This window comes from Podarcis filfolensis (genome assembly GCF_964270895.1).
Source record: "Podarcis filfolensis genome assembly, chromosome: 12".
In the NCBI taxonomy this organism is placed as follows: domain Eukaryota; kingdom Metazoa; phylum Chordata; class Lepidosauria; order Squamata; family Lacertidae; genus Podarcis; species Podarcis filfolensis.
The window spans coordinates 32,283,957-32,311,883 of record NC_139614.1 but is presented as its reverse complement, the minus strand read 5'-3'; the positions used below and the strand labels follow the sequence as shown (position 1 = coordinate 32,311,883).

The following is a 27,927-nucleotide window of genomic DNA, read 5'->3' as shown; positions in this document are numbered from 1 at the left end:
GAGTTAAACTGGCAATGGAGTCAGCTTTGCTGAACTGCATGGCACTGCTAGACTCTTAACCCACAGCCATTCCTCAGGTCTACAGATACTTGATGCACCTTCTGAAGTTATTGCCCTACCCAGAAGGACTAATAGTGAGGACGCATGGTCAAAGCTGCAAGCTTGGGTGCCCTATTTTCTGGGTCAAAGGGGGCATTGTGCAATGGCATGCAGTGTAATGAAGTTGTGGATTGGGCCAGAGTAATATATACCCATTGGACTTTGCACATAGCTTAGAATACGCAGTAACTAATATATCTTTGTAATTGACTGTATCTTTTCTGTAGCTCTGCTTACTGTACTCCAGGTTCTTATTTGTCAGAAGCTAAGCAGGGTCTCTTACCTGGTCAGTACTTAAAGATGGGTGAACTTCAAAGAGCATCCGTTGCGTCCGTAAGTGGTGTCGGTGGCTCAGTACGGGGTTATGCTTCCCCCAACTCAGCCTTAACCAATGTATTAACATTGACCAAACAGTATCCTGGATGTGCATCTCAAAGGTCCTTTCTACTCTGAGGATATTAAAGCTCCTGCAGTAAATACGCTTTGACACCAGGAGGCCCTTCACCTCCTGATGGAATAGTAACACTTTGCATATTGTAAAAAGGGTGAGCGGTTAAGTCTGTAGAAAGTTTTTGTTTTTGTTTTTGTTTTAAAGAAGGGTTTGGAAAGTTTTTAAACTCTTCCTTTCTCCAAATCCATCCTAAATGTTGCGCAATGAGTTGGCCGAAAACATTTGCCAGCAAATCCCTAAGGGAACTGCACGCTGATGGCTCTGAGTTTGAATCCTGCAGGGCATGTAAAGTGCTTTGACATCCTGTGCAGATGAAAGGTGCCATGTGAATGTAAACTTGACACTCATCCAGCTATTCATTCCATTCATATAAAAACTATGTTATTTTATTTTTGTTCATGGAGTGTTGCAGTTTTACGGAATTTTACGTTGGCCTTACGAAAACTATAAAAGGAGATATGTAACAGTAATTCATATTAAGGAAAATATTTCATGGATGTTATAAAAAGTGGTACACCAAGGCTCTGAAAGCCTAAGCAAGATGTGTTGGTGGTGCCTACTGCAATTCATACTGACTAGTTCACCAAAGAGGAAAGGGCACTATAAAATTATTCCTATATAGACTTCTTGCCATGGTCCTGATTCAGACAGAGCTGAGAAAACTGCAGTCCTAAAGGCCTGAGAGTGTGTGCCTGTGCATTCCCTTCTTGTCTCTTCCTACCCAGCTGCCTCCAGTTCTTCTTTTAATGGCAGGTTCACATTGCAACCTAATGGAGAAATTGTGCTTTAGTCCTTGACTATTATTGATGACATGAAATCATAGTTTATTATTTTAAGATGACTCTTACATCTGAACCAGGACTTCCTTTTTGCTGCTTTGGACATAAAAGCTCTTGCAAAACTGCTGCTGCTGGCTTCATTACTGACAGTGGATTTTAATTTTAAACTGGAAAATACTGATCAAAACAGAGATCTGAGAAAAAGGCAACATTGGGTAAATACAGAGGCAGGGTGCTCTTTTGTTTTGTTTTAATTTACACTAGTGGTGGAGACAATATACTTCGTTTGCTGGGAAATCCAAGGGAGTAGACTTCTCAGGAGGAGACTTAAGGAGAGATAAAGTTGGCCCCAAGCAGGCCAGTTGAGAGCAGGAATAATTTTTTTCCAACCCATATATCCGTCCATAGAATTGCAGCCCACTTGGTATATCTTTTTAAACAAACAAACACAAAAACAAACCCTGATGTCGACATGAATAGTTCCCTGATTTAATTGCCCAATAGTAATTTATTAAGGACATAATCTGAATGTTATGGCTCAAAGTGGTACTGAAGTGCAGTCTGCTTACATTCTATATGCTTGCAATGTGCAGCTGCTTATTCCAAACTGGGACACACTAACAGAAGCCAATAAGATCAGTTTCCAGTTATGCACCCACTATAAGAGGAATAGACTATAGCATGCTACAAAAATATTTTTCTTCTGTTAGTATCTCCTTTTCTATTGCCTGTTTCTGCTTGCTAACATTCTCTCTACCTTATTTGTGTAACTTTTAGTGCAAAATGTATTTTTTGTTGTTGCTGTGATGTCCTGCTTTTACAGTGTAAGTATGGCCATATATTATTATATATGTGTATTTGTACTATTTATTTGATCATAATTCATTCTGTATATATATGAACCTGTTTTACCATTTTTAATACCAAAAAGCTTTACAGGACACCATTATTCATATTATTATTATCATTATTATTATTTTTGTGTAGAAAAGGCATCGTCTTCGTATCATGGCAGCGATGTAGAAGGTGATGGGCCTAGCATGTGGTCAGAAGTCACAGATGAAGGCCTTGAACTCTCACAGTACCTCACGGAGCATGGCTTTGCTGGAGTGGAAGTAGACCCCAAAAATGAAGAGCTGGTTTTAAATATCAGTTCTCGACTTCAGGCAGCCGTTGAAAAACTTCTGGAAACAATAAACGAAACCACCAATCAGGTAGCACTCCTTAATTATATTCTTAGTAGATTATTGAGGAGCGGGTTGCAAAACACTATTGGAGACAGTATAGGTTTTGAAAATCTTCTCCTTTTGCGTATCATCGCAACCTCCACTCCCCCTTCTCCTTAGAACTTGTCCCAACCACACCTTCTCCCTTAGACTCCCCCCCCCCCCGCTTATACTCCCTGCCTCGCACTGACATGGTTGCCTTGGCCTTGGCTGCAGAAGTTGAGGAGCCGTGAAGTGGTAGGATGGTTATGGACAGCTCTTCTTTGCTGTCCCGACTGTTCCTCAGCTGCCTGCTTGGGGTTCCCATGTTTCTCTGCTTACTTCCTTCTCTACTCCAATGCTGCTGAAGCCAAAGCAGCAATATTGGTGGGCGGTGGGCAGTGGCAGCAGAGCTGAATGGTTGCTGGGGAGCTGCCCTGGGTTTTCCTCTGTGGCTTGCCTAGGCTACCTGATACCTGTGTTCATCATCTGGGCCACCTGCTCACCTGCACTGTCACCTGCCTGTTCACTCACTTGAGTGGGCTGCCCCCATCTCTATCTCCATCATCCTCATCTGTCAACACTGCTTTTCCTTCTTCACGTTGTAGTTCACAGAGCCATCTGTTGCTGGCCATGCAAACCACAGCATGATAACATCCTTATATATTATATAGTACTGTAGGATAGTTTTAGAAAAGTAAGCATTAGCATTTCTTAAAAAGGTATCTACAGCCCTGATAGCTGTTTATCTGTTGAGCCAGGTGTATTGATTTTCCACCTCCATCTCCCCTTCTGGTGGTGGTACACCTACAATAGTATATGATTTTTGGGGATTGTGGTAAGTTTTTCAGATCTTTTGAAAACTCTGTTATGTTTTCAGAGGTTTCTTTCATTTAAATGTATATTAGACAATGACATAAACAGTTCAAAGTTGTGATAAGCTAAATCAAATTGTTTGAAAGTTGTTTCTTTGGTTGCTATAACTTTGGTCATTCCTTCCTTGGGAGAGCAGATATTTCTCGTTCTGTGGATTTAAACTTTTATAGGCTGGTGTGTGTATCAATTAGTTGAAGGGCCAATTCTTTGGGTACAGGGAAGCTGTGCACAAACATTGTCTAGTACTTCAAAGCGAGGAAGTAAATTGGATTCCTTCAGACCTATACCATCGGTGCCCTCAAAGTGTGGAATGTGTAGTTGTTCCCAGTTTCAACTAGTGTTTATACAGTTCTTATTATTTCCAGAAAGATAGGTGTATGTCAGTGTAACTTGCAATAGGATTTCATTTGCAATGCAGTTTTTTCAGTGTTGGCTTTCCTAGAAAGGAAATACTTCATTTTAAAAACTAGTGAATCGTAGGATTGAATATGTCTTGCATCCTAATGTTGTTTCATTGGAATTGTTTCAACCTGCTTATCCTATTGGAAGCCTTTTATCTTTCCATCTCAATATTTTTCTGCAATATTTTGAGTCATCACACCTAGGTGTTTACCCATCTCTTCTCCCTCCTCCTCAAATACTTGGAACTTTTAGAATGGTGCCATGAATGTGCACACCAAGTTTAAATCCGGTTTTTCAGTGCTGAATATTTCCCTATCAAAAAGGTCAGTTTTAACCTGAAACCTAGAACGACTTTTGGAAAAAGCAATAAATTGTAGCATGCATAGTTTTAGTGTTCAAAGAAGAAATCACATTTCTTACATGCCTCAAAATGGTCTCACATTTGAACTTGGAACTTGCATCATAGTATTATAGCCTCAGTCTGTTAAATGCATTTGAAACGAATCTCAGTGCTCAAATGAGAGCTCCTCCATCCCTCTTAGAAACAGGTGAATGGATCAGATACATCTTTGAATTTGAAATGTACTATTCTATTTCAATGACAAACCTAGACAGCATCTTAAAAAGCAGAGACATCATCTTGCCAACAAAGGTCCGTATAGTTAAAGCTATGCTTTCCCAGTAGTGATGTATGGAAGTGAGAGCTGGACCATAAAGAAGGCTGATCGCTGAAGAATTGATGCTTGTAAATTATGGTGCTGGAGGAGACTCTGGAGAGTCCTATGGACTGCAAGAAGATCAAACCTCTCCATTCTTAAGGAAATCGGCCCTGGGTGCTCACTGGAAGCTGAGGCTCCAATACTTTGGCCACCTCATGAAAAGAGAAGACTCCCTGGAAAAGACCCTGGTGCTGGGAAAGATTGAGGGCACAAGGAGAAGGGGACGACAGAGGACGAGACGGTTGGACAGTGTTCTTGAAGCTACCAACATGAGTTTGACCAAACTGCGGGAGGCAGTGGAAGACAGAAGTGCCTGGCATGCTCTGGTCCATGGGGTCATGAAAAGTCGGTCACGATTAAACGACTAAACAACAACAACAATTCTATTTCATATCTGTCTATCAAGTTTAATTTTGTCAACTTAGTTTCTCAAGACTCTCTTGCAAGAGAACAAGTAGAAAATGCCCAGCAAGTTAAATGGAATATTTATTTTCTAATGGACAATAAGTGCATCATTTTGCAACTTGTTTATTCAAAGGATGTAATCAAAATCTTATTCTCCTTTCTATCTTCCCTCATCTCCCTTAAACTTCCAAAGGAACTATGTTGTGATGATAAGGTGATCTTTGTGCCAAAAAAATCTAGAAACAGTATGAATTTGGCCTATCATCTAATTCATGGACTTGCACATTGATCCTAATAGAAAGAGAAACCTTGCTAGGAGTGTTTTTTAAGCTGTCAACATTAAAGATCTGGAGATGCAACTGTATTTTAGAAATGTTCTTTTTTATAAAGCATTGAAAATAGTTTTTTAGTCTTGAAGCTATTGTTTTATTCCCTTATGAATACAGCTTCTCTGCTCTGACTTGGATTTTGAATCTTGTTGGGCAAGGTTTACTGTGGGTGTGCTAATTCAAATTCCATCGGCTTGTGTACCTGCAGTAAAGAAATTAAGCCACTCCCATTGTCCTGACCTCTTCCTCAACAGAGGCATTGAGAGAGAGAGCCTTTCACTTTGCACGGTTTTATCTAACGTCAGGAGAATTCTTTCAAGAAAGTAATCAAAGCCAAATAGTGTGCCACTTTCTGTATTTTTGACCTCACTGTAGCAGGTGTTTTGTTTTGTTTTTTCAATTGACAACTGCTGCAATTTTTTTGCTGTAATGGATTGATTAACTGCCTGTTGCTTGTCGTTACAAGGTCTAATAATGAAGATACCTTGTTCCCTCAATGAATGCCTGCCTCACATTACTAATTCTTTTTGTTTAAAATACCTTTTCGAGTTTGGTTCTGAGGGGAAAAGTCGTAGTTCAGTGAAGTCTGCAAATGTTGACACTTTCTTTTCTTCTCAAGTTGATATTTACTTGGGCTTCTCCTTCCTTGCGGGTTACTTATCCGGATGTGAACTGATAGTTCCTGGCTCTCTGCAGCAGTCAGACAACTGGTGAACTTCTCTGCAATTTTTTGTCAGTATATTGAAACCTTTCATAGCTAAGGCAAATAGCCCTATCTGATGAGCGAGGGCAGCAACGTTATTCTCGAATGGATTCCTACCGTACATATTGGGCATCAAATCTATTCAGTGGCTTGAATTCAGAAAAAAGCGAGGAAGAAGATACATATGAAGTTGAATCTCGTGTGCCTTTACCATATCCTTTTCCTTTCACCGAAGAGTTGGATGAAAATAACTCTGTAGTTGTCAATACTTCAATTTTTCATTTTAGGCGCAGGAAAAATGAGCATAGAGTAAGAGTTGTTTCAAAAATTTCTTTGCCTACACCCCCTTATTCAGTAAGTATGAAAGAACCTGAAGGAATTTAAATCTTACTGTACACGTGTGTGTGTGTGTGTGTGTGTGTGTGTGTTACATGCTGGCAGAAATGGTAACGGGAAAGTTTTTAACTATATGCTGTACTTGATAATATTTTTGTATCTAAAGCAGTTTTTTATTTTGTAAGCAAAAGTTAATGAAACTTTTTTCTTAAATTATTGACCTTACAATATAATTGAATTCAGCATACAGTGCCAGTCCTGACATTATAAAGCAGGCGCACATGTAACGTATTTGTAGATATCTGTTATTTTAGTGTTTGCCACTTAAATCTAAGATATGACAGCTGTGTATCTGAGCCATGTAGCATATCTAGCTATTATTTAACAATCACATTTATTCTCTTTGTTTATTTGATTTTATTTATTTGATTCACCCCTCCATGTCTTTCAGTAAAATATATTTGCAAAGTAGCAAAAAGCATAGTTTAATAATATAAGGACCGTTTCCAATGAATGTATGGTTCTGTTTGCACCCAAAGCTGAATGCAACATTGTTATAATAGATAATAGGAAGCACATGACAAAATGAGGATCAAATGCCCACATTGGGCAATGTGTTGCATATGCTGCTTTAGTAGTGAATAGTTTAATTTGGCCATGCTTCAGTGTAGAGTGGAGAAACAGAAAGTAATGGAAATACTAATGTCCCTTTCTAATAAGATATATCAAATGCATACTTAAACTAAGATGCAATAGTATATTCTGTAAAATGCACCTGTGAATTTTCGATAATGCTAAGTATAGTTATCTGCCATGTAATCAAAGCATAGAGAAATCTTTAGTACAATTTAAATAACCTTTAGGAATATTATTTTGTGTTTTGGCACAATGTGCTGACTGAGGCTTTGTGCATACTATGCATTTGAAGCACATTTCAAGCACGTGTCTCCCCGCCCCCCAAATCAACTACAGTTTCCAGGATTTTGGGGGGGGACTCCTGTGCTTTAGATGTATGATATGTACGCAGACTTAGGTGACTTGAGACCTGTACTGTGAGGTGTACTTCTGTCTCTCTATATATATTGGTATAGTTGCTGGATGAGGAAAAAAATTAACCCCAAGTATATACTGCCAAGTAGGGACGCGGGTGGCGCTGTGGGTAAAACCTCAGTGCCTAGGACTTGCTGATCGCATGGTCGGCGGTTCGAATCCCCACAGCGGGGTGAGCTCCCGTCTTTCGGTCCCAGCTCCTGCCCACCTAGCAGTTCGAAAGCACCCTTAAGTGCAAGTAGATAAATAGGTACCGCTTTATAGCGAGAAGGTAAACGGCGTTTCCGTGTGCTGCGCTGGTGCTGGCTCGCCAGATGCAGCTTAGTCACGCTGGCCACGTGACCCGGAAGTGTCTTCGGACAGTGCTGGCTCCCGGCCTCTTGGGCGAGATGAGCGCGCAACCCTAGAGTCGGACACGACTGGCCCGTACGGGCAGGGGTACCTTTACCCTTACCTTTTATATACTGCTGCAGGAAGCTTTAGCATTAGAACTCTGTTTGCATGGGTTGCTTGACATTTTGCTTGCTGGCCCATGTCTTCATTGTTAACCAGCGACAACCACCTTAGCTTTGTTAACGCTAAAACAGTTGATAAAAATAGAAGAGCTTTTTTTTCCTGATAAAGCCATGCTCTATGAGGAATATAGTATTACAAGACACATAATATGTGAACACATTCACCATACTTATAAAAACATGGGTGTGGGTTCTTTCCTTCCCTGCAGTTAAACAAATATGTGTTTTGTCATTTTGTAATTTGAGTAGCACGTGAAATGTCAGCAGCCTTACCTGCCCTTAACAGCTAGACTCTGAACTTTTTCACATGTTAAACTGAGCTAAGAATTTTATTTTTTTACAAATTCTAAGTAAAGTCATGCTATATCCTTACTTACCTTAAGCACATGGCTTGAAAGATATTGTTTCCCCCAAGTCTCTACTGTGATTCTGGTCTGATAATTACAGCAGGTGGTTCTTCATCATTTCTCAAAGATTTACTCAAAAGAGACAGGCAGGATTTTTAACTCAGAGCTATTGGTTTTTGAGATGAATTGCTTTGGGGGGGGGGCAAATGAACTTTTTCAATGTTTGTTTTTTAAAATTATGTCAGTTAAGTAGGTGACAGTTCCACAAATTAAACAATGGATGGAAAATATACAATGGGAAACAACATCTCCCTTCAAGTACTAATTCATATGTGTTTAAGAGCTTTAGAACCTAATGAACCTTGCCTATAGGGTTGTTTCTGCTTCATTGTGGTTCTCCGACCTTTGATCTGAGGGAGTTGCACAGTAAATATTACCCTGTAGTATGTCTTGTTGTATTAATTGAGCATGGTGGAAAACACCAAAGTTTCTTATGAAGTAGAATTATTATTTGCAACATGAAATCCGTTGCTCCACATTCCTTTTCAACCCTCCTAATTAGGAACTGTCGTATAAAATTTGTAGCAAAAGATAATATGTGTAGTATGTGCTGAGGATTCCATTACGTTCTGGAAAGTTTGTAATGAACATTAAAATGAGCCTTTCATAAGTTGACGTAAGCTAGGAAGTGTCAAGTTCCGGCACTTGGACACGGATATGGTCATGTGACACTGATTCATTATACTGCAGTGTGCAGGTATTTACTTATCTTACTGACCATATTGTGTAAGGCCAATAAACCTCTAATTTAGAAGTCTGTAGAAATGAATGAAAGGGCCCAATCTTTTCCAGATTATTTTATCGTCCCACAACAATTTCAAGTTTCCAGTATAAGACCTGGGTAAACAGTTATTTGTGTAAACCATCACACTTTAACCTTTTTCATTCTCTTATCACACAGCTTGAACATGCTAAAGTTACACAGACAGAATTGATACGAGAGTCCTTTAAACAGGAACAAGAAGCCACTGAATTGCTCAGATGCCAGGAGGAATTGCAAGAGCGGCTCGATGGAGAGGTTAAAGCTAGAGAGCAGTTGGCTTTAGAGCTTAGCAAAGCAGAGAGTAAGTAATGATTCATTTGCTGTATAAGGCTTTAAATGTTTAAGGCATAGCAAATTGTTTCTCTTCGTTATGTCAGTGTTTGCAGTATTTGCATTATTCGCCCAAAAAAACGCCAGAATCATAGAGCAACTCATTTAGTGATCTCTTGAATCCATGTCAAATTTTCAGGTAGTTATGGATAAATTATCCTTCTTTTTCAGCAGTAGAGAAAAGGAAGGTGCAAGCAAATAGAAAACAAAATTAATTCATACCTCTCTGAGAGAAAGGAAAGCAGCCACAATGTGAAACAGACAGACAGAGAGCAGAAATGAAGAATAAAATAAAAAATGAATATCTTGCGCAAAGGTTAGGGGAAAATAAGGGGGAGAGGAATTTCAGAATCTTCTGCAATGTATAATCTAACCTCTTTCTTTTCAACCTGTGCTTCAAGCTAAACTACATTAAAGGTTATATCCTAAGACCATCATTATCATTCATTTGTTCTGTAATGGACAGCAGCAGTGTCTTGAGCATTTATTGATGAGAAAATTGCAAAATTGAGGGTTTTCATGGTTGGTTCAACTCTGGCGTATTTTATAGACGACGCTTTCATCATTGTGAATATTCTCAATTTGCATGCCACCAGTAGGAGTAATGAGCTCTTTACTCATAATATCACATTTTGTGTATGATTCAGAATCTGTTAAACCTGTATAACAGGATGTCTGTTGCCATAGAAACCTATCACCATTGTACTCATTCTTTCAATAGACATTAGTGCAGGGTAAGACACAGATTATTTGTGAAAAGTTCTGTTTACTGAGCAAGGCATAAAGGCAAGATTCAAAAACTAGGGCTCAACTTAAACAACTTTTTTGTTAACTAATTATAAAAAAATTAAATACAAGGCAAGTCATGTTATAGCTGGTGGATGGCCTGCCTCTGTTTTACAGCACTTCAACTTTTCAGCCAGCTCTCCTTTGAAATGCATATGATCCTAGATTTTGAATGAGCCTTTGAATTAATCAACAGGTGTTTGAGTCATGGGTCAATGATTTAGTTGATAAATCAAAGAGCCAGAATTTGGCAGCACTGAACCATTCACAGAAATCATCATATGTAATAGGCTGTACATTGGCATTTAATAAATAAATTCTGACTGATACAAAAATAGATTACTTACATTGTACTAAAAGCCAAAGAAATTATTTTAATTTTTGGATAATTGTGCTTTGCTTCTTTAAAAAAATGATGTTTAGAATTGTTCTTTAAAAGTATTCTTGTGTTGCTTATTGGCTGCTTTCAGCAGCACACAAAAACAAACAAACTGTGTGTTAAAGCTGCAGTCCTAAACATATTTACTAGAAAATAAGATTAATTGAACTTAGTAGGACTTGCTTCTGAGTAAACGTTGATAGGATTGTGCTAGAAATAACTTTATTTCAGACTATTTATTAACAACAAAACAAACAACAGTATTCATCAAGCTTGCAAAATTTGTGAAAAGAAATCTGTGGAACTGCATTTTTCCTTAAGATAAACACTACTTTCTAATGAGGGTTTGTGATTTACTAATGTGCCCTTGGGCAGTTCTCATGAAATTGAGTGCCATATTTTTTTTAAAAAAGATCTGATTTATGACTGCTTCTTGGGAGCAGTATTTACAATCTCTGACATTACAGCAGCCAACTCCTTTAAATTCTGGTTTTGTCACCTTGATTTTCAAAAAAAGGCAGATTTAAGTTACTGCAAACTTTCTCGTTTGGTAGAATTCCAATGATGAATGTGCACTCATACAAAAAATTGTCCAAATTATGGCCTTCTGTCCTGTCATAAAGATTTAAAACCCTCTTTACATGTTAAGTAGTGTCTACAGCTCTAAAGTATGTACACATGTACACAATCCTGCTTCACATAGTAATAATAATAATAATACCTTTATTGTCATTGTACAACCTGTGTACAATAAAATTAATTGAGCTCCCCCCCTCAAATACTCAACAGCCAAACAGCCCACGGATAGAAGCTATTTTTCAGCCAGTTGGTATGGCTGTTTATACATCTATATCTCCTGCCCGAGGGTAGAAGATTAAAGAGGTGATGGCCGGGGTGTGAGTCATCCCTGATAATTTTTCTTGTTCTCCTAAGGCAACGATCCCTTGCAATGTCATCTAGCGGACTCAAGGGACAGCCCATGATATCATGTGTTGTATTCACCACCCTCTGTAGAGACTTTCTGTCCGTGGCTGTCAGGCCAGCATGCTACACTGTGATACAATATGAAAGGACACTTTCTATTGTGGACCAGTAAAAGGAGTTGATCAGTTGTTGTTTAACATTATTCTTTCGCAAGACCCTGAGGAAATGGAGTCTCTGTTGGGCCTTTCTGACCAACTAAGTCTCTGTTGGGCCTTTCTGACCACCTGAGTTATGTTGAATAGTATCGAATGGTTTTGTTAATAAAAAAACACCACATGTCCTATGACGTGTCCAGTTTGCTTTTAATATGGTAATATCATCCTAGGACAAGTAACCAGATGCATAAGCTATACATTGGTATATCAGTTTGGCTGACATGGGCTGGTAGATCCTGGTGCCACTGTTACTTAAAGAGCAAGTTTATAGGCTTTCAGAAAGTAAATAAAAAGATTGGGATTCAAAGACGGGCCCAACTTGTTTCATGTACCTACACTCCCACCCCACCACTACCATCAAAAAGCATATCTGTTGTAAAATGAGAGAGAGAGAGAGAGAGAGAGAGAGAGAAGCAAAGGTTGATTTGAGTTGGGGATCAGCTTTTTAAAAGGAAAATATCCATCAGACTAGTATAGCTCCTTGGACATAACTAAAGTATTCCTTTGAATCCTAACCAAGTACAGGAATTCAAATTCTCTCATGTTTACAAGAAATCTAACTCAGGACAGTAGAAAATTCAGTGGGACTAAAGTGTGGGAAGGGGCAAATAATGCTGCAAAGTACTTGGAATGTTTAGCTCTTGTGTTGGTGAAGAGGCAATAAAGTTCTTTAGGTTTGTGTTCCCTCAAAATACCAAGGCTTGCCAAACATGCTTTTTTATGCATAACATACTAAATGGGCTTTCATCTGAGTTAGGTTTTGGTGTGGTACATTATCTACATGTCCATAAATCTTCACGTTATCGTTTTAAGGGACTGCTGGTGTTGTAGTCTCATAATTCAGGTTTGTTCAACTATGAAACAACCAACTTAACATGTGAAGACTTGTTGAAGTACTTTTTTATTGATGCATCTAATCTGGGAGCTCATAAATCAACAAATCTTATGCTGGGGAAAATTCAGTGGTTCAAAAAACCCCACATGGGCCTAATTTGCAGTAGTGATGCATTAAACTGTGGTGGGTGACTAATTTCTGGTTAATTATATTTTCCTAAGAATAATAATAGATTCAGTATGAGCATATTGTTAATTATTGTCCCTTTTGAGAACATTGCATTTATCATAACTACACGGGCCTGAGTCACATGTTATACTAAAGAAACCTTGCCCTCACATGGTAGTTTGGAGCGGAACAGTGAGCGCTGTTCAGTGAAATGCTAAGCCAGGAATTGTGATTTGTTGCTCCCGCCAGGGGGGGTGTGAAGTGGGAGCCATCTGTGCATTCTTGTGTGAATGCAGCCATTGTATTTGCAATAGGCATTGTAAGGTGTTTGAGACAAAGCCCATTTTGTTGTGTACAATATGCAAAACCTTTGAAATAATTAATTAAAGGCATTTACTAGTTTTTTAATTCTGTTAAAACAGCTGGAAAATTAAACGTGTATTTTTTTAAAAAATTATGAACAGTTAACAAGTGGGTTAGTAGAATTCATACCAATTTAAGACCTACCTATTTTTATGTCTATGAAGTTTTAATACATAATTTCAGGAAGAAATTATTAGTAAAAATTCACCCCCAAACACTTTACAGATAAATGAACACCTTGAAGCAACTTTTATTAGTATGTAATTATGCCCACTAACATAGTGGGGTTCTTTGGAATTTATTGAATTTAAGATCTTTAGGCCTGTTCAGATGGTGTGTTGAATCCCATCATCACCTGTGAATGTGTGAACATGACAGTCAGATACACACATGCACACATTTCACTCAGACATGCATGTAGACATACAGTCATGTTGCCACCCCATGAAGAAGCTGTATCATAAAATTAATTAAATATATGGCACTTTGGGAATGTGAAACTGAAATTGAAGGTAAAAAATATTCTAGGTTCAATTACATAGGATAAAGCTCTTCCACTTATTTCAACAGCTGTTGACATTCTGGTCAGAGTTGTCAACATGTTTTATAAAACTTTTCTTTTCTTTGAAATATATGCTTGGAAATCACTGTGGTTAATTTCAGTATTTTTCTTGTTCCTAAAGATCTTATTGATGGCTATGCAGATGAAAAATCACTTCTGGAAGAGCAAATCCAGGAAAAAACAGATGCAATAGACCATCTTGAGCAAGAGCTACTCTGTACAGGTAACAAATTACAGGAACTAGAGGCTGAGAGACAGCAGCTTCAAGAAGAAAAGGAGTTACTCTTCAGACAAAAGGATGCTATGAAAGCTGATGCAGGACCAGTAGAACAACGTATGTATTCCCCTCAGTCTTCCAAAGATCTTATTTGGTTTTACCACTTACTATTTAGTAGATTTTTCACTTCACTTTTGTAAAACTGGTTGGGAGCGTATGTTTTCCTATCAGGTCAGCTGACTTCTGTTGCAACAGTACCTTACCTTCTCGCAAAAGGTTTTGAGAAACATGAAAAATCCACCAGTTTGCCTTAAGCAGAGAACAAGGGCACCATGCTAAGATGCCTGTAGAAATAATTTTTTTAAAAAATAGTATTGGTGGGACTAAATCCATCTTGAAACACATACACACATATCAATAGATGCCACCTTCCCACTGAGAGAACAATCCAAACTCTTACTATCGCAAGTGGATGTTTCAGTTAAGAGATCATATCAGCTTTCAGTCTCTTTAACAACCCAACTCCTCACCCCAAAGGATTGATGTACCTTTTCTTAGTAACATTTCCAAAAGGATGAAGGCATTTACAATCAGATAGGGAAGCTGAATTAAATCTTCCCCAAGTGAAAACACATGGGTTTATGGTTAGGCCCACTAACATACATAAGGAATATTGGGGTGCAATCATGGAATCATATAATTGTATAGTTGCAAAAAAACCCAAGAGTAATCTAGTCCAACCCAATCAAAATGTTGTTTCAGCTAAAATATATTAGTTATGTTTTCAGCTGCCTCTTCCTTCAAGATGCTCAGAACAACATTTTACCTTTTAAATTCTGTGAAATAGGGTAGCCTAAATTATTGTATTTACCCAAGGCCACCTAGTGAACTGAGATGGGCTTTCCTTTACCTAAACCCAACTTTGTAACTATAACACCACAATGTTTATGAGCCTTAATGCTTTTGTCCAAAAAATAGAATATTTAAATGTAACTGGAGAAATACGTATAGATATTGAAGAGTGCTCCAATTCACTAGATGATTGCTAGAAACTGATGAGTAGGAAGATTGTGTATAAGTTGATTTTTATATAAAAATACTCATACTGTCTTTTTTTCCCCACAAAGAAACTGCTCAGGAAGCAAAACCCCTAATTTTTTAAATTTTGTATTCTGTTGTGCCTTCCTTTTTGCTGGATAGCTTCTAAAAAGAAGACACAAAGCTTGTTTAATGTGCTTAAGTGTTTGTTCAACTAATATTTGCCTTCATAAAGCAAATTAATGTTTTAATCCTCTTTTCCCCCAGTAAGAGACATCTTATTGAAACAGTGTTTATTGTAAAGAGTACATTAACATGCTAAAGGTGTTAACTTAAGAATATCGTCTCTATTCTATAAGGAGCATGTAAAGTTTTAGATTTTTTTAAAAAATGCCAAAGAAGCAATAATGATCAAAAGAGGTAGTTGTGAGTTAATTACGTTTGAATAAAAGTATCATGTAAAATTATTAAGATTAGGACTCTTTTGCAATAATCTAGTAATCAGTACATTTAATAGCAGGTATATTACCTGAGCTTTTCAGTGGAATATCTATAGTGTGTTCATGAAACTTTGTGGAAAAATAAATGGATATTCCACATTAAAATAGTAGAAAAACACTTAACTATCGTACTTAACAGATTAATGACACATTTCTTACATCATCAGGCATTTTCACTGAACTCAGCATTCTGTCTTCAACTTCATTTTTCTGATACAGTATTACACCTTAAGAAAGCTATAGATGGCATGTGAATTACTTTGCTTCTTGTTTTTTTTCTGTTCTCCTAGGCCTAGTAGATGCTGCAGTCGATGCAGCTTCCCAAGCAGGTGTGTTTGTATATTGCATGGCCAATCTTTCATTGGGTGGCAGATTTAACAGCTACTGACACTTGCTAATCATGGTCTCTCTTTGGGCTTTCAGCTTACTGACATTAACTTTTACTGGGCTGCAGCTTTGATACTGTGTTTCATACTCACAACTTTCTTTTTAACAGTTGCTCACAATTTCTAAGTGCAATACATTAGTAAAGTGAAGCAGATTCATTTAATAACCATCATCTTAGTCGATTAGTTTGCGAGCACAGGTAGTAGTAATACTTTGCTTTTAAAACTGCAAATACATTGGTTGATAATACCTTTGCCAAATATGACTTCTGTATTGACATACGATGTTTAAGCAAGCAAGCATGATGTAAGATGATGGTCCCCAAATATTCTGTATTGTGTAATGCAAAATGGCCACTATCTGGTGACTTTTTTTCCCTTTTTCTTTCATTTATATGATAAAAGATCCTTATCCATAAATCCATTACTCTGCAGTATTCCTCATTTAAAAAATCAACAAGCATTTTGTGATTGCAGTATCTGTATCTGTTATACTGGTGAATCACATTATAAAGCGTTTATCCTGATATTATTTTTGGCTATACAAAATGTTAGAAAATGTGTGCATGATGAGCCCAATTCAGTGGGAGTTGACTAAGCATGTCCCCTCTGCGTATTGGAAGCCTTAGCTCTGCTGGGAAGAGATCACAATGCGCCTCCTGTTCACGTTAATGTAGCCCAAATCCCAGAAGGAGTGTTGCTGACACAGAAAGCATCAGTGTCACCAGATAGTCCAATATGGCCTCCAACATCCAATGTGACTGGAGTAGCATTGGAAGGCAATCTGTTCCAGTAGCCCCATGCCACTGTAGGCCGTAAATATGCTAGCATTTCCCCACATCGTGAAAAGCATTTTTTAAAAAATGAAGGGCAGGGGACGGGGGAAGTAAGGTGTTTAAACACAACACCGATGACAGAAAATCTCCGTTGCAGGTAAGACATTTCCTTCGCTGTCCTTTCTATAACTCACCAGGTGAAGGTCTATAGTGTTTTCACATTTAAACGTTGTATGTGCCATTTCATGGACCATTTTTTTTGTTAACTTGGATCAGTCCTACTGGATGAGATGACAGTTGGGTTTTAATGCCGTCATACATTTCCCCCAGTACTGAATGAAATATATGCAGTTATGATTTGTTACGGTGACCCATGTACATGATTAATCATTAAAATTGGTGTGTCCTAAAGTAAACTGAGAGTGTTTCAGCTTTCATTCTGGGGTTTTGTATGATTTTTTGTGATATCTTCCATACCTCCCTCTTTTTATTGAGAGATACCACATAATTCTGGTAAAACCCAAACCTATTTCCATCCTTTATTATACTATAGCATGAATACGTTGTTTTGGGAGTGAATTTGTTCTGATAGGCTAAGGTAACTGTTCCTATCCAAAACAACAACTGATGCCTTTATAAAACAGAGTTGCTGGCGGAAACAGAAAAGCTCATGAAGGAAAAAATAGAGGTGCAGCGGCAAGCAGAAAAAGAATATGACTACCTTCAAAAGCAGGTGAAGGCACTGGAAACTGATATAGAGGAGCAGGTCAGCCGATATTTGGAACTGGAGCATGAAAAAAATGCAGAACTGATGGATCTAAGGCAACAAAACCAAGCTCTGGAGAAACAGCTTGAGAAAACAAAAAAATTTCTAGATGTAAGTAAGAGATGGGTCCTGCTAGCCATATATGACAGAATTTTTTAAAGTGGGAGAGAGACAAAAAGGCCATACTGTAATTTAGTTAATACTGCACATTAAATAAGCTTTCTGTGCGTTTTTACATTTTGAAGCAGATTACTTTTAAATGCACATTAAAAATGTAGGTGTTCTTAAAAGGAATGAAGAACAACATTGATCACAATTTCAGAATTTAAAATTTGTTAAATGCAGACTTGATAATAAAAAAAAAATTATTTCGGACCTTGAAAAATACTTTAGGAAAGCATATAGCCACACCCTGACATCTTATGAAACAATGTGTGAGATAAGATGGTTATATTTTAGAGATGTATTTTTCCAGACATGATGAGTAATAGAGAATCATTAGTCATAGTACAGTGGAACCTTGGGTTGCGGACGTAATCTGTGACAGAGGCACGCCCGCAACCTGCAGCGTTCGCATCCTGAAGCGCTCTGGTACTTCCGGGTTTCCCACGGTCCGTAACCCAAAAACACGTAACCTGAAGCGTCCATAACATGAGGTATGACTGTATTCTAGAGATGGCCCCAAGCGTTTGTGTATTTATTAAGGTGGCCCATTTGAGTTGATATCTAAAGAGTAGCCTAAAGTACAAGCAAGCACATTAAGCTCTGTGCCAGAAAAAGAATTGCCAGTGCTTTGTCAAGCATCTACAATATTTAGGTTCTGCCTTGGCTGTCTGCAATGGCACTATACTGTATATAAAAATGTATTGCTATCAGCCCTGCCACAAATGTATATAGACAATAAGGCATGTGCCAGATATCTACCTGCTTTCTTGGGCCCAGTGCTTGTCACATTTTCATAGTCATAAAGAAGATAAGCCATCTGACTACAGTACTTTGATAAAACATCAGTGGTTATGTTCCAACTAGAAAGTTGATTTTCTGTGGGCTTCTGCTATTTACTGGTAACAGATGTTTTAATATGTGTGTGTGTGTGTGCGTGTGTGTGTGTGTGTGTGTGTGTTATTGATAAAAGTAGAAGCACTGTGGTATCATTACATTCATTTTGGAAATCTTGTTTAGTTTTAAGTAAAATTGAAAACAAGATACCATGAGTTAATTTTGAAGTTCATTTGAACATGTTTGCCATAAGAAATATAATGGTTACATTTTCAGGAACAGGCAATTGATAGGGAGCACGAGAGAGATGTTTTCCAGCAAGAGATTGTGAAACTGGAGCACCAGCTTAAGATTCCCCAGCGATTTCAGCCAGTCAATGAACACCAAAACAGAGAGGTAAGATACAGGTTTGTTGGTTTGTTTTAACGTAAATACATAAACTGAAATGTTGAAAATGTACAAAAATAAAGTCCTCTGTTTGGACAATTGTCCAAGGTTTCATAATCCTTTGTTTATGACCATGGACAAGTGTCATGACTGCATGTTCCTCTGTCACCCTTCCTATTTCCCAATTGCATGCCAGCTTTGGCACAAAGATCTGGTCTCGCAGTAAGCCAGAGTACTTTGTTATAGTCAAACTGGGGAATTCTGTCTTAATGTCAGTTAACAAACCAGAAAAATAAGATTTGAATTAAGCTAAAGGCTGCAATGCTTCACATATTTACTTCGAACAAATAAGGTCTATTGCATGCAATTGGGCTACACATTATTATAACCACTTATTCGTAGAATTAATAGCCAAAACCAGTTTTTTTCCAGGTGTGGTTTTTAGTTCATTTATTTCCTAATGATAGTCCCAATGCAGTCAGTCAACACACTTTTCAAAATCAAAGTGAGTTCCAAAGGCAGTATGCCAAGTGGGTTGGAGCAGAGGCTCTGTGGGATTCACTGGGAAGATTGAATAGATTTGCATTTACTGAACAGGGATAATGAAAGGGAAAACTTAGAATTTTGTAAATTTGCTTTTTATTATTAATACAGAAAGATGTGCATCTTTTGTGGTTATCTTTCTTTCTTGAATTAGGGCAGTGTTTTTTCCATGTGGCAGGCATAGCTGACATAGTTTTAATTTGTGACACATTCCAGGGGTGAAGCGTATTCACCTTTTTCAATAAAAACAAAACATTCTGAAGCATGTTTAAAGACTTTTATTGAAGCATAAGCTTTTGTGAACTAGAGCCCACTTTGTCAGGTTCACAGCTAACACCACAGAGAGACTGATAAAGTGGGGGAAGTGCAAACCGTGGACCCAAAGGGCTATGGGTACAACTGCAGCACAAACATCCTGGTGCTTGCCAGATGTTTTACACTACAGCTGCCACTAGCCCCAGCAATGGGACTAATCTACAGAGTTATAGCAGTATCTTGGCAAAGGTGGTTCTACGATGTTTCTGTGCAAATCTCAAATTCGTATAAAATAATCACAGCAACCATATCATATTAGGAAGTAATCGTGGTTTTGCACTCCAGTGTTCTTTCCTCCCTGCAACTCTTTTTATATGTTTATATGTTTATGTTTTATATGTTTATCCATACATCAGTCTCTAATCTGGAAGAAGTTGCAGATAACCCTTCATTCATCAGATGAAATAGTCCGCCTGTGAAAGCTGAAATAAATCTTTTAAGAGTTCAACAACTCACTCTTGGGTTTTGTTTAATTTGTGTTTGTGAAACAACATCCTTTTTAATTTGGCAGGGTTGAACTTCTGCGTAATTTCTGTCTGTTGTACATGCAGTTTGAACTGGTAGCTGTCCACCCACTGGGGAGTGTTTTGTTAATTGGTTTTCACTTGCTATCTTTCTTTGGCCAATTACTACTTCTTTCTCAGTGAAGTCTTTCTGGCTGCCTCATAACTGAACATTCCATTTCAGTATGCGTGGCGGCCAACATCCTCTCCTTTCCTCTCAATGTGCTTTCTCTTGAGTCTTCCATCTTACTTGCCTTTATTCTCTTGGCTTCTGGTTACTAAGTAGCTCCTTGTACCTAAATACTTCAGAGACTGAAAGCTTTCTTCTTACTTCCTGCCTCTTTTTCTCCTACGCAATTTAACTTGGTTAACGTTATAGTAAATTTGTGTTTGAACTTATGACCTACATTAGCATACATCTTCTGGAGCCTTCATCAAACGAGTTCTTCATCCTTAATATTTCAAGAGGTTTGAAATATCGTTCCTGCCTATTGTCACCAGGTTGAGCAGTTAACAAATCACCTCAAAGAAAAAACAGACAAATGCAGTGAGCTTTTGCTCTCTAAGGAGCAACTTCAGAGAGATGTGCAAGAACGGAATGAAGAAATTGAGAAATTAGAGTGCAGAATCAGAGAACTGGAACAAGCTTTAATGATCAGTGCAGACAGTTTGCAAAAGGTATTTTTTGTGGACAATGTTTTTATATATATTTATTATCAACAAGAACATTCAGTTATTTAATTGTGAATTAAAGAGATGTGATAGCTAATATCCTTACTTTAAAGGTGGAGGAAAGGAAGCAGTTTGGCTCTACAACAATAAGGGGAGAATTGCCCCTTGAAGCACAGTTACAGGCTGAGCAAGAAGCTGTAGACAGGAAAGAAAAAGAGGTAGAGTATCCCTTTCAATTATGCAGATAAGTTAATACTTCATATAATTCATTTCAGTCCAACTTCACAGGATGCAGAGTGTGCAGAGGGTCAGAATAGTCACGTGGCTCCATTGTATGAGCCTGGCTTTCTTCTGCAGGCCAGACATGTGGCCTAGATGAAACTGTCCCCCCTGAGTGGAGGTAAGAGGAGCAAAGAGAGCCACATACCACATTCATGGCAACTGTATATGCGACCACATAGCTTGGGAGCCCCAAGGCAAAGGCAGGGCCATGGTATGGTATGGCTGCTGCTGCTGCTTAGATATAAGCCAGCTCAAATGTTGCTTAGCTCGCTGTGGAGGGGAATGATGTCTGGAAGAGGCCAGCACATGCCCTTTTCCAGACCCTGTGACACAACTTGTGGTCTCCCCATACCCAGCCACCTGGTCAGTTTGGATACTTTTAGCCTAGGAGATCACAGTTGCCTCTTAAAAAACCTGAGTCATCTACAGGTTATACAGCTTCACCACCAGACTTGATGGGTGTTTAGTATTACTATTGTGCCGCTCTGCAGTGTTCTCTAGCCACAAAGTGCAATGCACCATCCTGATATAATTGTGGATGCCCATTTAAAATCTCAGGGTGCTGAATCACTGTGCCCTCAGCCACAGACAAATAGCCCCACCAGCTCTTGTAGGTCCTTTGTCACCTTCCTGAAGGAACAACATCTCTGGAATAATCTTCAGGATGTGTGTAGCCATTGTATATCTAGTGCTATATTGAGAATGGGGGAATAGAAGAAATGAGCTAGCATCCATCCATAATTCTCCACGTTCATTGTAAAATTGAGTATTTTTTTAAAAGACTTTAGAATTAGAAATTAAATACAAACATTTGTTTCTGAAAATAAGTATGGTCGTAAGAACAGTTTTTTATTTTTATGGTTTTTGCTTGTTTAAAAGACGTTATCCCTTTGACACTTACCTTGGGTATATAGATCATAAATCTTGAAGAACAATTAGAGCAGTTTCGCGAGGAACTAGAAAACAAAAACGAAGAAGTACAACAGTTGCACATGCAATTAGAAATCCAGCACAAAGAGTCCACTACAAGACAACAAGAACTTGAACAAGAGAATAAATTTTTCAAGGTAATTATCTGGAAAGGAAATCCGGTATTTCCCACCCATCTTCTTCTCTTGAATGAACACATCTGCAAATCATGAGTTTTTAAAACTTTTAATGCATTACATCCTGGTTTCTTCTTTTTTAAAAAGAATATATTAATATATATCTGTATATTCATCTTGTAAATGGAAAAGAATGAGAGAAACACAAGTTACATTATTTGCCGCTTTTTTTTGTCTGTAGGAGGATATGGAAAAAATGGGACTAGCTATCCAGAAACCTGAAGATACTTCTATAAAGGGTCATCATGCAATTGCTGGAAAATTTGTGCAGATCATACAGGAAAAGGAACAGGAAATAAATGAACTTCATGAACAAATTTCAAAACTGCAACAGCAACTTGAAATTACAACAGATAACAAAGTACATGGTTTTGGGAATCTTTTGTGGGAACCTCTCTTTTCATTGTGAGATGTAAAATCAAGACTTCCGTATAAACCAAACAGTTTAAGATGTTAGAACGTGGGTTAGGCCACACTGCATTTAGAAATCCATGTCCTGATTTTCAAAATACAGTTCTCATGGATTCTGCTTTCTCTTGATATATTTATTGAAATCTTAATTTCTGTGTAGTGGTAGATAATGGTGCAATTTTAGTCACAATTCCTCTGTCGGATAACTGGAGCAATATAAACATACATAATCTGAGTAGTGATTATCAGGATGCTAATGAAATGTATCATCTCCAGTACAAGTATTTATACAATGGGTTGTACTCTAATGCCATCTGCTGGATTTTGCCTAATTTCTGCCAGAGGTTTGCAGAAAAAATACGTTTTATAACTGAAATTGTGATTCTAGAAAGTTGCTGAATTCTTCTTGCAAACTTAGGATAGAGTGTCAGTGTATATTTTACAGCAAAGCACAAAAGGCAGACCAGTTTTTAATAGTTTTCAGAGTGCTGATGCCAGTTACTGTGAAACAAAGTGCTTTGAAAAGCAAAATCTAGTGAGTCATAATATTTCTCTGTTCCAAGTTATAATAGTATTCCTGCTATTTTCAGGTTTTCAAAAGAGAAACTTGTTCTGGATCTTCCCTCCCCTCCTCCTTTCAATTTCAGGATCCCATATTTCTGTTCCTTTCATGACTACATGCCTAAAATCACTACTGCTGCTACTCATTTAGATATGTTACTTTTTCTTCAAGTTATGTAGCAAGTCCTCCACACAGCCTCCTTTGCATTAGCAATAGAGAGAATTCACTAGCTTTATTTATATGTCCTTTCAGGAATTGCTATATCTTTTGGAAAGAGGAAGACAATTATTTGTAGTGCTTCCCATAAATCCTGTGACTTTATCTTGTATCATTAAGATGTAAAATATCTAGAGCTCCTGGGTTTTCTGGTTCCATCTAGTTGTGTTTTTTTTTTTTTTTTGTATTTCTTTTAATTTTAAGATTTTTGTGGTGGCTAATAAATGCTTTCTGCATCCTTTTGCTGAGAAAGCAAAAAGAAAGAGTTTTACTAGGTGAGGCCAAAGTCCATCCAAAACTCTATTCTTGAAGTTGTTATAAATCAATCACTGTCATCTATTCAAAGCCAGTATTTCAGCTATTCTACATTGGTCTTTTGAATCCATTCTATTTATACTTCTCTTTCTGTTTCTACCTTTGAATTCCTAGCATTGAAACTCTTCCTGAGGTTTCTAAAGCACACCTTCCCCATGTAGCTACTTCTATCTTCCTCTAAATTATTTGTCTGAATAATTTGAATCTTCTTACTTGGTCTTTACACCTTTCCCTCTTTCTAAACAGATTTCTTATAGATAAAATTCTGGAACATTCCTTGTATGGCTGGCAACTTATCTCTTGGATCATTTTGCCTTCTTCATAATAATACACCAGTGAAATAATATGCTTTATTATTTTTATTTCTTCTGCTACTTCATAGTGTCCTTCCCCGCCCCCTTACAAAATCTCTTACATCTGTATAGTTGCCACTGTTTTGTAAAGTCATGATTTCACAGCTTTTGAATAGTCACCGGTTCTTTTTTCTCTCAGTCAAATGGCTACTAGCCACAGTGGCTATGTTCTCTCTCACTATTAGAGGCAGTATGCATCTGAATGCATGTCAGGAATCACAAGTGGAGATAGTGCTATGGGCTTCCCATAGGCATCTGGTTGGCCACTGAGAGAACAGGATGCTGGACTAGGTGGGCTTTTGACCTAACCCAACATGGCTCTTCTTACGTTGTTAAATGTATCCCACCTTTAAAAAAAAAAGAAAAAAGATATGAGGTGTTGATTGCATGAGTTTCTCTTTTTTCCAACCATATATAGTCGTACCTTAGTTTTCGAACAGCTTTGTTTTTGAACGTTTTGGCTCCCGAATGCCACAAACCCGGAAGTGACTGTTCTGGTTTGTTAACTATTTTTGGAAGCCAAACATCCCATGGGGCTTCCACGGCTTCCGATTGGCTGCAAGAGCTTCCTGCAGCCAATCAGAAGCTGCAGTTTGATTTCCATACGTTTTGGAAGTCAAACGGACTTCTGGAACAGGTTCCGTTTGACTTCCAAGGTACGACTGTACTTAGATAATATAGCAACTTCATCAGTGTAGGAAGATGTGGAAATTACCCTATGATTATGTAACTTAGGAGACTGATCAGGATCCTTACTTATTCATTTTTTTGTCGTATGTTTGGACTGTGGAAAATAATGTTAAGTTCTAGTAACTAGGGATATAATGGTGGTTTTGTCGAAATAACTAGCACTCTGGAGAGTTCTTTTTTGCAAATGGCAAATGGGAGTTCAGTAACTAGAATGAAGCTGAGGAGCTGAGATATAGGAATACTTCTGGCAGTGAAAATATCAGTTGAATTAGAGTTACACAAATTACACAGGTTACACAAGTTACACAAACTCTCTAAGCTGATTGTATATCTGCAGACATAATTGATCAAAAAGCACTATGAAGCGACTTGGTCCTGCATATAGTCCCTTTGAACACAGTGAATTTTATATTCTCCAGTGAATTTTATATTTTCCAGAACTTGAAACATTTAAGTGGAAAATACGATGAAGTTTATGTTTGGACAAACCAAAATTCTTAAATAACTCTCAGAAACATTTGGTTCTTAAAACTTCCATGCGAAGGTGGATTGATTGGCACTATGCAATCAATCATATATTGATAATATGAGGAGTTGTTTATGTAAGCAAGTTGTTGGAATCAATTCCAGAACTGTCTACCTCTTTTGGATAATTAAATATTTTTTATTTCTTTGACCACCTAGGTGATTGAGGGCAAAAATGAGCACATAAAGGAACTGGAGGCCCAAATAGAATATTTAAAGAGCGATCAGGAACGTGTGAAGCAAAACAGCGAACAGGAACTCGAGCAGCTAAATGACGTTATCGAAAAACTCCAGCAGGAGTTGGCAAATATTGAGCACAAAGTACCTCTGGACTTTTCTTTGACTCAGGAAGATGCAGATAACTTAAAATACCAGCTTGATGTCGTGTTGGCAGAAAAGGAAGCTTTGGTGAAACAAGTGGAAAATAAAGATGTAGAGGTTTCTGTCATGAAGAATGAACTTGAGGAAACAAAATTAAAGATGAGCAAGTTGGAGAAAGAAGTAGATGCACTGAAGAAAGAACATGAGAAAAAGGAAGGAATACACAGAAACATGCAGATGGACAGTGGTGTGGCAGAAATACGAGGATCAAGCCAACTGAAAACTGAAAGTCAGAAGAAAACTAAAATGTTAAAAAATGAAACCCCTCTTGGCTATGAGGAAAATGCCAAAGATTCTTCCAGCACAAAGTTGCAGCAGCTTCAAGAGGCTTTGGAGGAAAAGGATTCAGAGCTAAAGCAACATTGCAATCAGCTCACGGATTTAAAAGAGCAAGCCCAGGCTGAGTCAGCGGTGCTTAAACAGAAAATAACAGAGCTGGAAGAAACGCTTGAGCAGAAAGTTGCTGCAGCCCTTGTGAGTCAAGCTCAGCTGAAAGCAGTTCTGGAGCAAAGTAAACTTCTCCAAGAAATGCAGGTGGTTTCAGGAGACGCCTTAGAAGCTATAAAAACTATTTCAGCGGAGAAAGGAAACAGCATGCCTGGAGAAGATGCAGGTTCTATATTATCTTCATTATCCAACAAACTTTTGGAAATGGAGAGCCAGCTGGCAAGTGCACAGAGCAGCCTGGAGCTAGAAAAAGCAAAGGTGGAAATTGCACAGAAGGAAGCAAAGGAGAAGGAAGAGAGACTTGCTGAACTTCACCAGCTACTAGCAGAAGTAGAAGAAAAGCACAAAAAGGAGAATGCAAAGAGTTCTAAGCAAGAAAAAACGCTTACTGCTCAGGTTTGTGTGGCCCAAAAATAGCTGCTCATTCTTCTTCTTTTATGGAGTAGGTGACTTTTCACAAAATATGGGTGAGGTGATGTTGGAAAACACCATATACATGACCAGAAACGTTTCTGCAATAGTTCATCAAGTCTCCTTGCACAGTGGGCAACAGATTTCTCAGTTGTAAGGAAACTTGTATCTTTTCGCTTTGCTTATCATGAACTATTGTCAGTTCTAGCAGATTATAATATTACTAGCTGCAATAACTCTGCAAGTTAGAAAGAAGCACCTTCCTATTAATATACTTCAGTAAATTCTAAAAGGTCATCCAATTAAGTATTACTGTTTCTGAGGGTGGGGTTCCAAAGACCATGTGTGAACCTCTATCCACCTGCTGGAAATACTTTGGTTTCCTTTTGTGACCCAGCCACTGTAGCCAGTAGCAGTTTGCAGGTTGGAGTGGGAATGAGCTGCTTACCTGGTTTCCCAGTACCTAGGTCTCTTGCTGGTTTCTGAGATGGGGAGGGAACAAGGCAGTGGGGAGGTTGGTGCATTGCAGGCAAGTGGTGAGAGTTCCCGATTGACGGTGCTGCATCACCTGCTATATGCCAGCTTCCCCGCTGCCCACCAGTAACTGGCAGTGACCCCAGCATTGGGACGCAAGATAAGCAGTACAGCCCCACCCTGCTCTGCCCACCAACTGCTACTGCTTGTGCCCTTCAAATAACCGCTGCTGAAAATGAGTAGACATTTTCTCTTGCTGATTCAATGCAAGTAGCTTCAGACAAGTTGTAGCACACTCAAAGAAGCACTTTGCTCGGCATGGACTCTTGGAATCGTAGATTTAGGTTATTCCATTTAATGCCATACTGTTGTGCTCTAAGTGCTAAAGGTAATACTGGCCTGGTATGCATGATGTGGTAAGTCAGGCTTCCTCAACCTCGGCTCTCCAAATGTTTTTGGCCTACAACTCCCATGATCCCTAACTAACAGGACCAGTGGTCAGGGATGATGGGAATTGTAGTATTAAAACATCTGCAGGGCCGAGGTTGAGGAAGCCTGTGGTAAGCTATGACTCGCCATGACCTGCTGAATATGCACACTAGACCAATATCTGTATTGTAGTACTCAGTGGCCTTTTCAAATGCTTGAACGGACTTCTTTAATGACCCAGAGCGCTTCAGAGACACCACATCTTAGCTGCATGGTCCTGATTTCATTGGTTAGCAACCTAATGAACTACTTAAAGCTTTGTTACACAGCTTATGTCACGAGGAATCATGATATCAGGGTTGTAGTAGCAAATAAGCAAATCATGCCTGGGCTTATAGTCACAAAATTGGGGATTTTTTGTACATTGCTGTGCAGGTGGCTAAAGAATTGAGTGAAAACAAAGAAAGAAATATACTGTCTGATGATCCTGAACTAGAGAGAATCAGAGCTGAGTCTGTTGCTGCTAAGGAAGAGCTTAATAGTTACAGAGAAAAGGCAGAAAAACTTAATGAGCAGTTAATGGTAAGAAGTGAACATTGCCATAATTATTTCATTTTGAGCT

At 38.3% G+C, this 27,927-nt stretch overlaps 1 protein-coding gene across 39 annotated transcripts in view; it reads left to right on the top strand.

The window, feature by feature from the left end:
• Positions 1 to 27,927, top strand: part of AKAP9 (A-kinase anchoring protein 9) — a 105,667-nt gene that overhangs the window by 55,965 nt on the left and 21,775 nt on the right. For 22 of the 39 annotated variants that reach the window (XM_083578402.1, XM_083578400.1, XM_083578406.1 and 19 more), the window contains 12 exons: positions 2,317 to 2,543; positions 9,178 to 9,340; positions 13,723 to 13,935; positions 15,647 to 15,685; positions 17,163 to 17,395; positions 18,560 to 18,679; positions 20,533 to 20,709; positions 20,817 to 20,921; positions 21,900 to 22,052; positions 22,273 to 22,452; positions 25,323 to 26,387; positions 27,741 to 27,887. In XM_083578402.1, coding sequence (XP_083434528.1) covers positions 2,317 to 2,543; positions 9,178 to 9,340; positions 13,723 to 13,935; positions 15,647 to 15,685; positions 17,163 to 17,395; positions 18,560 to 18,679; positions 20,533 to 20,709; positions 20,817 to 20,921; positions 21,900 to 22,052; positions 22,273 to 22,452; positions 25,323 to 26,387; positions 27,741 to 27,887 — 2,822 coding nt within the window. The remainder of the gene's footprint in view (positions 1 to 2,316; positions 2,544 to 9,177; positions 9,341 to 13,722; positions 13,936 to 15,646; positions 15,686 to 17,162; positions 17,396 to 18,559; positions 18,680 to 20,532; positions 20,710 to 20,816; positions 20,922 to 21,899; positions 22,053 to 22,272; positions 22,453 to 25,322; positions 26,388 to 27,740; positions 27,888 to 27,927) is intronic. The other 17 variants (XM_083578428.1, XM_083578422.1, XM_083578430.1 and 14 more) reach the window with 5 other exon arrangements.